The 13,119-nt window shown below is 50.4% G+C and overlaps 1 protein-coding gene across 10 annotated transcripts in view; it reads right to left on the bottom strand.

The window, feature by feature from the left end:
- ANKDD1A (ankyrin repeat and death domain containing 1A) overlaps nucleotides 1-12,611 on the bottom strand; it is a 39,490-nt gene extending 26,879 nt beyond the window's left edge. For 4 of the 10 annotated variants that reach the window (XM_058737392.1, XM_058737385.1, XM_058737384.1 and 1 more), the window contains exons 1-2: nucleotides 6,915-7,720; nucleotides 3,455-3,553 (exon numbers count right to left, since the gene is read on the bottom strand). In XM_058737392.1, coding sequence (XP_058593375.1) covers nucleotides 3,455-3,553; nucleotides 6,915-7,214 — 399 coding nt within the window. In that variant the 5' untranslated portion in view covers nucleotides 7,215-7,720. Of the gene's footprint in view, nucleotides 1-3,454; nucleotides 3,554-6,914; nucleotides 7,723-9,068; nucleotides 9,173-12,528 lie in introns of those variants that run through there. The other 6 variants (XM_058737388.1, XM_058737387.1, XM_058737391.1 and 3 more) reach the window with 4 other exon arrangements.
- Between the last annotated feature and the right edge of the window lie 508 nt (nucleotides 12,612-13,119).

Below are 13,119 nucleotides of genomic sequence, written 5' to 3' on the forward strand. Positions count from 1 at the left end.
ATAAAGAACTCTAAAAACTCATCGATGAGATATTAACCCAATTAAAAAGTCATTTGGACACAAAGAAGATATATAGGTGGCAAAGAAGCATATGAAAAGATATCTAACATCATTAGTCATTATTGAAATGTAAATTAAAACCACAAAGCATTTCTGACAATAGAGTTTGGGAAGGGAAAAATGCTAACACTCCAATGGAGAAACCTGGGCGACACCACTTAACCACGTGATCAAGCCTGAAATTATGGTTTATAATAAGAAATATATATTTGGGCTTGGTCCTGTTTCTGGCACATAGGTCCTAAAACCTTTGGAATTTTCCAAGTGTACAGAGCGGTTAAGACGTCTATTGTTAACGTTAATTTGGTGACAAGGGAAGCCCCAAGGTAACTGAAGACGTGGTGGGGGGAGGGGGATGGGGGACTGGTTGCCTGGGGAACCAACTAGACCAGAGGGTTGGTACTTTCAGCCCCAACCCCTGACCTCCAGGGAGGGGAGAGAGGCTGGAGGTTGAGTCAATCACCAATGGTCAAGAATTTAATCTATCCTGTCTATGAAACGAAGCCGCCATAAAAACGGGAAAGGACCGGGTTTGGAGAACTTCCAGGTTGGTGAACTCAAGAATGCATCCACGTGCTGGGTCCCATGCTCCACAAGGACAGAAATTCCTTTGTTCAGGACCTCACCCTATGTATCTCTTCATCTGGCTATTGATTTGTATCCTTTAATATCCTTTGTAATATGTTTATGATCTAGTGAGTAAACTAGTTTCCTGAGTTCTGTGAGCTGCTCTAGCAAATTAATCAAAACTAAGGAGGGGGTGGTAGGAACCTCTGATTTATAGCTAATCGGTCAGAAGCCCAGGTAACAGCCTGGACTTGGGATTGGCTTCTGAAATGGGGGTGGTCTTGGAGGTCTAAACCCTTAACCAGTGGAATCTGACACTATCTTTAGGCAAGATAGTATTGGAATTGAGTTAAATTTGTGGGAAAACCAGTCAGTGTCCATGGAGAATTGACTTAATTGCTTGGTGATGTGGAAAAAAGCACACACATTGGAGTTGGTATCAGAACTGGATCAAGGTAACATCACCAGTGACAGGCCATGTTGGTACTGATAAAGTTAATTCTTATATTGAGACCTACAAAATGAAGGCTGCCCCAGTGACCTGGCCCAGGTAACAAATCTAAATCTACCTCAGCCTGCACTTACAGGAAACCTAACGTAGAACAATGACAATCTAACATACACTGAGCTGTACTAGCTCCCCTGACCCTAGAAAACAGGACCCACTAGCCTTACAAAGAAATCCCCCTATGGGGCGCCTGGGTGGCGCAGTCGGTTAAGCATCCGACTTCAGCCAGGTCACGATCTCGCGGTCCGTGAGTTCGAGCCCCGCGTCGGGCTCTGGGCTGATGGCTCGGAGCCTGGAGCCTGTTTCCGATTCTGTGTCTCCCTCTCTCTCTGCCCCTCCCCCATTCATGCTCTGTCTCTCTCTGTCCCAAAAATAAATAAAAAACGTTGAAAAAAAAAATTAAAAAAAAAAAAAAGAAATCCCCCTAGCAGCCAATCCTGCCGTTTCTGTGTTGCTGCTTTGGGGGCTCTATAAAATTTGCTCTTACCCAAAATCTCTCCAGAAGAGTGTTCAATTGTTGTGAAGGGCTGTACTCCCCCAACCCAGGGACTGTTTTCTTTCGAATAAAGGACATCAAACTTGCTACAAAGCTGCCTTTTGGGGGCACCTGGCTGGCTCAGTTGATCTTTAGGTTGGGAGTTCGAGTCCCACACTACCAAGGCCTTGCATTGGACACTCAGGAGTGCCTGGGTGGCTCAATGGCAGAGAGTTATTTAAATAAATTATTTTTGTTTTGTCACTGGACAGTATCATATTTCTCCTGACAGGAGGCAATGAAGGACACTTAACCTCTGTGGTTTTCTACTCCAAATTCCATGACCCCATTCTAATCATGAGAAAAACATCAGACAAACCCAAATTAAAGGACATTGTGCACAATACCTGACCAGCGCTATTCAAAAGTGTCAAGGTCGTGAAAAACAAGGAAAGACTGAGAAATTGTCATAAAATTGGAGGAGAGTAAGGAAACAAGATGATTAAATACTTTGTAGGACATTAACAGAAAAACTGCTGAAATGTTAATACAGCCTATAGTTTGGTAAAACTCTAGATATCACCAGTGCCTGGCAAAGTAGAGCCAGGTAAACAGCGGGGGAAAAGAAAACTCCAGGGCCAGAGCGTGGTGCAGTCATGGCCTGGCTGAAGGTTCCTCTACAGGTGAGATAAATACCTCCAGGGAGGTCCTCGAACAAGGAATAGAAAAGTAGTCGGTGGGACACAACTATTCCTCACACCTCTGGAAACACCCAAAGCAATGGGATTGTGTACTCTTCTCATTAAGGGGGAGAATCCAATATTCTCTATCCCCTGAATCCAGGCTGGCCCTGCAAGGAGCTTCAAGCAATAAAATATGGTCGAAGTGGTATCGTGTGACTTCCCAGCCTTGGCTTCAAAAGACCATGCCACTTCCACTCTTGCATTCGCTCATCATTGCAACTAATACTAAACCTTTAAATAGAAGTTTGTAAAAATAAAAATGTCCCTTTTTTCCCCACCTTGAGTTCTAAGGATCTCCAGATTGAGACCCCCTGGCTGACAGCGTTTGGTCCAGAAATGTTTGCATTTTCATAAGGGCCAATGACCCCCTAAAAGGTGAGACACCAGTGCAGAGATCCCCAGCAGAGATCTGACTTGCTGGGGACCCTCCTCCCTCATACCACAGAGCACACCATTGAGCCGGGAGAGACTGCCAGGTTCCCTAATGTGCCAGGCACTGAGCCAGGTACTTTACACAGAGTACTGAGTTTCTCCCTCAGCTCAGAGGTGGGTACTAGCATCCCCATTTCCCCAGTGTGAAAACTGAGGCTCAGGATGCTGAAGTAATTTGCCCAAGGTCCCAGGGTTTGGTAACCAGAACTTTCCTCTTTCCACCCCACAAGGGAGGCAGCGCCCAGAAGAAGAGGGGGGAAGGCCCCAACCTCTCTCTCTCTCATTAAATCTTCCTAACCACCCTCTGAGGGTGTTACTTTGACTCCTCCTGTGTGAATAAGGAGGCTGCCCAGAGGGCTAGGGACTGTTCCAACATGGCAGAGTGGTAAAGGGTCAGGGGCATTAGAAGAAAGAGGCTTTTAATGCTGATGGAAGAACCACCCCAGCAGCTTCTCCCAGCCCCAGTGGAAACACTGAGCGTCCCAACTTCACGGGGCTGAGCTCAGCTGCGACTTCCAGAGGGTCCTCAGAAGGCAGAGGCAAGCTGGGGCAGCAGAGTCACCCGGGGAGTAGGAGGGAGCAGAGGTGGGGGCAGACCCATGCTGCAGGGGCAGGGCACAGAGGCGGCAGAGACTCCGGGAGCAAGGGGTCTGCCATCTGAGGCCTTACCTTGTTCTTGCAGTGGATCTTGGCCCCAGAGTTGACCAAGATCTGCAGGATCTGTAAGTGGCCGAACCAGGCAGACAGGAGAAGCGAGTTCATCCCAAACTGGGGGAGAGGACACAGGGAAGAGGTGAGAAGAATGTAAGCAGGTATGGCTGTGCCACCTGGGCCCATGTCTGCACTGAAAATCATACAACCATAAGGGACCATAAGTGCCACCCAGGCTGGGGAGCACCAAGATTTAGGAATATAAAAACCATGGCATTTTTTAAAAATAGGGGCTGAGACAAAATATAGAAATAGGACTTTTTAGTAAAGCCCAAAATAGGGGCTGATTATTGCAAACTTTTGTTTTTGCTAAATAAAATTTAAAAAGAAAACAGTTACCATCTATTCTCCCCATCATGTAATAAACAAGGAACATTTTAGGGATGCCTGGGTGGCTCAGTCAGGTGAGCGTCCAACTTCAGGTCGGGTCATGATCTCACAGTTCGTGAGTTCAAGCCCCACACTGTCTTGTGCTGTCAGCACAGAACCTGGTTTGGATCCTCTGTCCTCCTCTCTCTCTTCCCCTCATCCCCCCCCCCCTCAAAAATGAATAAACATTAAAAAAGTTCTTTAAAAAAAAAAAGCAGGAATATTTTAATACAAAAAGTTGGGGAGAAACTAATTAGAGAAGATGCTCTTTCCGAATACAGCTTCATGAAAAACACACTACATTGTTCTTATTTTCTGATTTGCTGTGACTGGTAAAGACCTCACCCTGGACTGGTGTTTGAGAACCAACTGTTTGAATCTCCTACAGGACGTCCTCCAGGCAGATGGCTTAAGCCAGAAGACGCCTTGCCACCTTACAAAGACATCTACTGCACTGAAAAACACCACTCACTGTTGGAAAGTCCCTCTTTCCGCTGTACTAAAATCTGAATCCCTGGTGCCTTCCACCCCACATGCCCTTTGGAACAACTGAGAATATGTCTGGGCCCTTTTTTGATGGCGGCTCACCACCTGTTTGCAGGAGCTCTTCCTGCATCTGTGAAGCACTCTGAGATCATCAGAGCCCCTTCCCTGACCTCTGCCCTCATGGGGTTATGCGGAAGACCCAGCACTGGGTAGAATATCAGTAATTGTGGGCTGGCTGGCTGAGGGAGAGAATGTATACTCATCCCCAGCCCCGGGCGGGTGGGGGCGGGAAGCCCACAGGAACCTGGGAATAAAAAGGATCAAGGCTCAGGGCTGGGAGAGGAGAGTCATGAGAGCCAGAGCCTCCTGTCAGTGGGAACCCCAGGGATACTTCTGCATCCTAGTTCCAAGAACTGTCCAGGACAGAGCCCTATGGCATATCCCTAGAGACCTTCTCCCCAACAGCAGGATTTCCCTCTCTTGTCTCCCTCACCCTTCTGTTACTAAAGTAGGCATATCCATCACCTTTCTTAATTTTCAAAATACATTTATTACTATTTGCAAAGAAAATAGAGAAGAGTTATAAAAGCACTCTCTCTTACTATTCTTCCTCATACCTTCTTTTCTCACTCATTCCCTCAAGGAAGAAATAAGAAATAACAGAGCACAGCGGTGACAGTGGAGGGTCTTTGGGGGCAAAGGCCTATCACATGACATTCCAGTATTTTATTGGGAAACTCAGACTAAGGATCCTAGATATTCTCCTTTTAAGAGATTTTTTTTTACATTTATTTATTTTTGAGAGACAGAGAGAGATATAATGTGGGGGGGGGGGGGGGAGACAGAGAGAGAGGGAGACACAAAATCAGAAGCAGGCTCCAGGCTCCGAGCTGTCAGCACAGAGCCTGACGTGGGGCTTGAACCCACGAACCGTGAGATTGTGACCTGAACCGAAGTCGGACCCTTAACCGACTGAGCCACCTGGCGCCCTGATACTCTCCTTTTAGCGTCAGCTCTAAACGAGGAGATGGGGCAGGAGTGGGGAAGAAGGTGTTGCTGCCGCACCCCCTAGCCCCAGTTTGTAATTAAGCTCCCCCTCATGCTGGGTCCTGGGAGCAAAGACAATCCAGGGCAAAGAAAAGTATTTCTGTTAAAGGTAAATCTCTGCAGGGAAGTTTATAATGCCTTAACATTTATTTATTTATCTACTTATTTTATTTAATTTTTTTAATGTTTATTTATTATTGAGAGACAGAGAGAGACAGCATGAGCGTGGGAGGGGCAGAGAGAAGAGGAGACACAGAATCCGAAGCAGGCTCCAGGCTCTGAGCTGTCAGAACAGAGCCCGATGTGGGGCTCGAAATCATGAACTGTGAGATCATGACCCAAGCTGAAGTTGAAGTTAAGCACAGATGCTTAACTAACTGAGCCACCCAGGCACCCCATTATTTAATTATTTTGTGAGAGACAAGGAGAATGCAAGCAGAGGAGGGGCAAAGAGAGAGGGAGAGAATTCCAAGCAGGCTCTACACTGTCAGCACGGAGCCCGACACAGGGCTCAAACTTACACACTGTGAGATCCTGACCTGAGCCAAAATCAAGAGTCAGATGCTTAGACTGAGCCACCCAGGTGTCCCTTTTTTTTTTTTAATTTTAGAGTGAGAGAGAGAGTGAACTGGGGAGAGGGGCAGAGGGAGAGAAAGAGAGAATCTTAAGCAGGCTCCACACTCAGCATGGAGCCCGACATGGGGTTTGATCCCACAGTGCTGGGATTATGACCTGAGACGAAATCAAGAGTTGAACACTCAGGAGTGCCTGGGTGGCTCAGTTGATTGAGCATCTACTTTGGCTCAGGTCATGATCTCACCGTTCTTGAGTTCAAGCCCTGCATCCAGCTCTGTGCTGACAGCTCAGAGCCTGGAGCCTGCTTCAGATTCTGTGTCTCCCTCTCTCTCTGGCCCTCCCCTGCTCACTCTCTCTCTCTCTCTCTCAAACATAAATATTTAAAAAAATTAAAAATAATAACACATTAGGAGTTGGACATTCAATCCCCTGAGCTACCCACGTGCCCCTAAGCTTGGATTCTTAAGTGTATCCCTGTCAAATGTCATTGTCAGACCCAGCCCTTTTCTCAAACCTAGACCCTGTTATTCTTTAGTGCTCTCTCTCGGCAATGTGTCACCTGCCAATTTGTTAGTAAGACTGTTAGTTTTCATTCCAGTCTCTGGTTAAAATGTTAAAGAGCAGAGTCCCATGGCATATCATGAGAGACCTACCTCCTGAGTATTTTACTAAAAAGTCCTTTATCAATCCACCCAATTATTTGTTCTACAGCCCATATCTCTCCCTGTTCACATGGTATCATGTGGGACTGAAAGGCTGAGAACTAAAAAGCTCTTGAAATTGGAGAGGTCCTTATGGCTGTACAGGGGAAAACTGGGATCATTGCAGTGTCACTGGCCCTTGAAGACTGAGGGGAGAGGGGTGAGGGGAGAGGCAGAGAGGCAGAGAATATGATCTCAGGATCATTTGGAAATATTAACCCGAATGAGGGGTCCCCTACCGCATCCTCATCGTCCACAGCAACCTCATGCTCCAGGAGCAGCCGCACAGCTTGCTCATGCCCTGCACCCGCAGCCCAGTGCAGGGCTACCCTGCCCACCTGCCAGGAGAGAGAGAAGAGCTGTGAGGCACCAGCTGCCTGCCTGGCCCACCTCCCCACCCTCTCCCACTTCCTTAGCTGCAATTCAGCTGGTCTGCAGGGTGGAAGGGCCTTTGCTGGCTCTAGTGACAAGAGGGCAGGGCCCCAGCCCCACTCAGGCCCCTTTCTCCTCCTCCACATGACAGCAGCTGAAATGAACATAGTCAAACACAATGACTAGACCCATCCGTCTCTTACCTAAAACTGCACAGCTTCCCACTGCTCTTGGGACAAACTCCTAACCCTAGGCCCTGTGAGGCCCTGCCTGCCACGGCTTAGAAATGCCAAACTACTCCCCCACGGCCTGTCTTTGTTCCTGCTGCTCCCTCTGCTGGACAGCCACCAGTCGGAGGATTATTGTCCTACTCCCTGAGGGCCCCTGACTACCTGGGTCAATCCCCTTCTTCCTTCAGAATGGGCTGAAGGGGCCTGGTCCCCCACCCCTTTGTCAGACTACCCTGGAAGTTCATCATGGTCTTTGGCCTCAGCACATCTGAGCAGGACTGGGGGAATCCTCCTTCCTCCAGCTCATGACCTGCAGTTTTTATCTTATAAGGGAACAACAAAAGGAAATGCTAATTTTCTGTGTGGTCTTCCTTCCTCAAGGCTTCTGCCCACACTATCCCCTCTTCCTGTCTTCACTCAGGCTCCTGCAAAAATCCCTGGTTGCTACAGGTAGGGGGGCCCCCTCAGACCCTCCACATGCTCTCAACTTAATCACAGTGGGAACGAACTGTTCATGAGACACATTGTTTAATATCTGTTCTCTCCACCCGTATATCTGTTCTCCCCACCCGGACTCCAAGAGGGCAAGGACTCCATCTGCACAAGTTCTGCTCTGTCCCCAGCACATAGCACAGTGCCAGCACAGAGTAAGCCCTTCAGAAATACTGACGGATTGAATGAATAAACAAACAAGTAAATGAATGAATCTGGCATTAGCATCCTATCATCCTACAAGTCCATGCTTCCTTGCAAGTGTTTGCCCAGGAGCTGAGACTGAGGCTCCAATTATCAATGAAATGCGTGACCTGAGGTGACTTGTTGACTGTCTGTGCCTGCCTTGATCTATAAATAGGACTAATCCTTCCTGCCCTCCTCACCTCTCAGGGAGTGAGTGAGGACCACCAGGAAACAGGTGGATGAGCACATCAGACATCTCTGGGAATTCCTCCTACTCTTACTGGGCCCCAGGCAGGCCCTGAAGACCCAGGTCATACCCTTGTCGTGTCACCCCAGACAGAGCAGCCTCTGCTGCAGGCAGGGATCCTACATCCAACCCTTTCAGCCTCCACTGACCTCCCACCCAGGCTGACATCCCCCTAAGACAAGCCTGGCAGCCAGAAGCCCCAAGGTAGGGAAAAGCTACCCTGAGTGGCACCCAGGACTATCCCCAGGGCTCCCCATCAGAAGGAATGGCTTTTCTCTGTCTCCTCCCCCAGCGGGGCTATAGATCACTCCATCAGCAGCCTTCCCTGAGGTCTGATCAGTGGGCTAGGTCTGCCTCCCTGTCTGGTCTTTGAGCCCCCCAGGATCTGCCTGGGCCCATAGTGGGCGCTCAGAGATCTAAACTAAATTGCTTCCTCACACATGCTCAGCCTGTCTTGGTCTGGCCTTTCATGGTCTTGAACCCCTGGATTTCTGACCATAGGCATCATTTCATCTTTCTCCCTCCAGTCTTCTGCCCCTATCTGCCTATCTGTCAGCCTCTGATTCCTGACCTTCAACCCCCCTGCCCTCCTGACTCTAACCTTTGTTCCTTGTGTGTGCCTTTCAGGTGGGGGATGGGGATTGAGCGCGTGAGTTCTCAAATTGCCCAAGCCTGGCTAGGAATCCCTGACTTCAGAGAGGCCCCAGAGACCTTAAGCCAAAGTGGACAATCTGAGCCTCCCCCAAGTAACATATGCAAATGCTCCTGCCTCCAGCTCCAGGAACTGTTCCTCCTGCGTGGAGGTGTCATCATGCAGGCACTATTCCTATCCAGGCACCCTGATTTGGAAGAGCCCCTTTACGAACGTGGTTTCTGGCCCTGATGTTGACTTTCCTCTCGATCAGTTCCTTCATCCTTCCGATGTTGTTCCGACGGGCAGCTTCATGGAGCTGCCTTTCCAGAGGAAGCACTAGGGGCAGAAAAGGGGATATGGAATGAGGGGGAGAACACCCCACACTGCATACAGAGGAGAGGTGAACAGCTCCTCCCTGGCCCTGAACGTGTCCCAGACAGGGGGTCTTCCAGCTGGAAATGGTGGCAGGGATGCCTCTCCCCCCTTTTAGGAGACGTCCCCAGACAAGCTGCTTTTCTTCACTTACTCAACCCATGTCCACACAACCGGGACTCAGCAAAACCCTAAAGATGGGACAGCACGGCAAGACCATCCACAGGAGCCAGGTGTGTGCCTGTCATGGCCCTCAGAGGTGCCCCCATCATCCAGTTTTCACGACCCTAAGAGCAGCTCTTGAGGAAGGGAATGGAATTCATTCCCACTGGAGTTGATGACTACCTTTCTATGGCTTTGTCCAGTGAAGAAGGCAGCCAGGATTTACTGAGCCACCTACTTCATCAGGCACGGGCAAGGCCAGAGGCATATCACCCGGCTTCTCTGTCCTCGTCCCTCCATCTCATCTCTCTTCATCCCCAATCCTAACCAGCTGTTGCCTCCCAGCTGTAGGCCCCACCCTGATTTGCCTTCTCTCAGGGCTCCTCTTGCCTCAATGCTGCACCATCATCTCCGACTAGAGGGAGCCTCAGAGCTCCCCCTGCTGGCCTCCTGCCATTGGCAGCAGTGGGCTCTGCTCAGAGGGGTGGTGGCCAAGCCAGGAGGACCCAGACCTGGTGATGTGGTCCAAGGCACCTCTCACCAGACCCCCACACTGCTGTCATCCTGACTGCTCTTGTCTTGTGAGGATGTCTGGTGTCCTTGGCTGGACTGCAAGCTCCTTGGGGCCCTGGCCACATCTGACCCTTGCTGATCCACCGAACCCATAAGATTCTGCTTCTATCAGTGACACAAAAATCCTCAGACTAATAGATACCTGTCCCTCCTCCAGAAAGGTTTAGATACACTAGCACAAGGCACAAATATTTGCTGGCCCTTTGCACAGTCATCACAGGGCAGGTAATCTGTGGTTTGATTGCCCCCAAACCCACATCATCCTACATGTTTGGTCCAATGTGAATGTCCAGATCTAGCCCATTGGTGTATCCAGGGACAGGTGGCCAGTGACTTGTCAGAGAAGGCTGGAAAGCACTGAGGTGACAGGACTGCCATCAATTTGCTTTCCAGATATGGGAGAGGGTCTTGTGCTTTCCTGGGCCTCATAGATACAACCTAAGGACCTTGGAGCTGCTGCCCTTGGGTGATCACATGGCCCTAAGTTCAGCTCTGAGTCACTTCCCGGCCATGTGACTTGAGTTACTTAATTATCCTGTGCCTCAGTTCCCTCATCTGCAAAATGGGGAATGTGTGCCACCCTGTAGGGTTATTGTAATGATTAGATATAAGATATGAAAAGCCCCTAGCATGGTATCTGGCAAACAGAGCCATCATCATCATCATCACTATTATTTCTCCAAGGCAAAGGGGTCAGAGAATAAATTCTGGTGGCCAAAGACATGGAAGCGGTAGGGCCTCCTTCACTCAGGGCTCTCTAAGCCTGTGAAATCCCAACCAAAGAAAGCACCTTTCCTACCCGCCCCCCTGCATTATTTTTCTCTATAGCACCCCTCACCACAGACATATGCTATACTTACATATTGATGAGGTTTATTGTCTGCTTCCCCCATTATAAGCCCATGACAGGGGAGGTCTTATTTGTTAATTGCTGAATCCCCAAATTCAGGCCTTGGCACACATTTGTTGAATGAATGAGTGACATACAAATCATTAAAACTCTTCACAGGCATTGGAACCATAAGATGCTGTCCCAATTAAGACTCATTAGTCCCCTGGAAAATCAAACCACAAGCTCAAGTAAATGGCAGGAAAGAGGCTTTGAGGGAGAGGCAGCTTCAGGTCAATATTGCAGGGGAGTGGGGAAAACACCATCTTCCAGGTATGGTCTCCACTGCTAGCTCCACCCTTTCCCACCCCCAAAAGGGATGCCTTTCTTATAGGTGAGAAGAGGGCTCTTCTGGAAGAACCCTTCTCAGATCTCAAACACCTCCAAAAGCACTGGGTCCCGAGCTTTTGTTTCCTTAACCTCTTGGCTGAACAACACCATGATCTAAGTTCAGGAAAAAAGCTGGCACTTTAGATGTGAGTTTAGAGAAGCTGGGGATCTAGTACCCAGTCTGCTACTTTCTAGCAGCAGGTTCCTAAGGCTAGCCATGTGACCCTCAGAGGCCTTGGTTTCTTTGGTTGTAAAACTGCAGAAGGGTGAAGAAAGGTATCTGTAGAGATCCCTTCCAGCTCTGACTCCCTTTCTCTTAGTGGAAGCCTACAGGTGGCCTTTTAGTGGCTTGTTTGTGTCAGCAAACAGCCAAGGGTCTGAATGGGAGCAAGCAGACCCTGCATGACCCCAGTGAAATCAAGCCTAATCTCTTTACCATCCACCTCAACCCATGCATCCTCTTTCTGGCCACATCAAATATACACTGTACCCTGGCCTGGGAGACCTTCCCCATGATGCATGGTCTGCCCAGAATTCCCTCCCCCACACACTAATGCTCCATTGCTGTACATTCTTTGAGGGTGGGTTCAAGAGATCCTCTGACCCAGGCAGAACCCTGCACCCTTTGAAACAGCACCTTGATAGAGCCCCTTAACCCAGTGTGAGGACATTGGCACAATCTTTCTCTCTCCCCCTCCCAGGGTGTGCAGCCAAAGCCTCCCAGGCTGGCTGATGCTCACATGGATGCTGACCGGCCCAGAGACACTGGCACTGAGCACACTCCTTGAGCAAGACTCTCAGGTGCCCTCATCCCACCTGCAGCACACCACAGCTCCCCTCCTGTGGGTTTCATTTTCCCTATCTGCTATGGTCTTCATTCCCCAACCAATCTCAACATTCTGGCAGAGCTGGGGCCTTCAGCATTGCTACCACTTAACGGCTGTGTGACCTTGGGTAACTTATTTAATCACCCTGGGCCTCAGCTTTCTCTTCTGCAAAATGGCGATAACAATATGTCTTACCCATAGGGCCTCTGTGAAGATCAAATAACATGCCTGTCCTGGCTCTTCCCGGCACACAAAGTAAGTACTCAATAAAGGATCGCATAACCATCTTATTTCTAGCTAATGTCTCCACCGCAGCAGCTCCCTGCTCTCGGGACCGATGGCGCCGCCAAGTCCCAGACGCGCAGCCAATGCTCCCCCCACCCCGGTGCGCGTTCCTCTGGGCGCCACAAAGAAGCCTACGACCGAGGTGGCCACGAGGACAGCGCCAATCGCAGGCTTGGTCGCTCCCCGCGGGGGTTCGGGGATCCTCTGGGCTCTGCCCGCGCCCGCCCCCGGGTCCCGCGGCACGGCTGACTCACGGCCGTCGTTCTCCCACGCCGGGGGCTCCTCCATGCCGCCGCTCCGCAGCCCGGGCGCGCGCCTCTGCCCCACCGCCCGCCGCCCGCCGCCCGCCGCGCGTCCGCCTGGGCGCGGCGCCGCGAGCGGAGGGAAGGGGGCGCAGAGTTGGGGTCGAAGGGCATGGGTCCCCAGGAGCGCCAGGGTGCGCGCGAAAGCCGCTGCTCCAGACCCTTCGGTCCCTCCTGGCCCTTGAGCATGATGTGGGCGCAGCTGCACATCACCTACCCCCGTCCCCATCCCCGACCAGGCTGCAGGTGCCTCCTGGAGCTCCCTCGACATCCCATGCCGATGGCCCCGCGCCTTTCACATCCAAGGCTGGGGGGGTCGGGGCCACTCTGGGCTCTGCAGGTCCCCGTGGACGGGGGGACTGTCCCAGCCTCCAGGCCCTGGACATTCGTGCAAGGCCTCTGGCAGGCCCCATCCTCAAGACTCTGGAGCCTCCTCAGCTGCCCGGAGAAGCTAAAAGACTCCAAGGGCTTAGGCGGGCATTTAAGGAACAGACACCCCAGCAAGCCTGTAAGCATATGAAGAGATGGTCAGTTTATTTATGA

Source organism: Neofelis nebulosa, chromosome 7, assembly GCF_028018385.1.
Source record: "Neofelis nebulosa isolate mNeoNeb1 chromosome 7, mNeoNeb1.pri, whole genome shotgun sequence".
Lineage (NCBI taxonomy): Eukaryota > Metazoa > Chordata > Mammalia > Carnivora > Felidae > Neofelis > Neofelis nebulosa.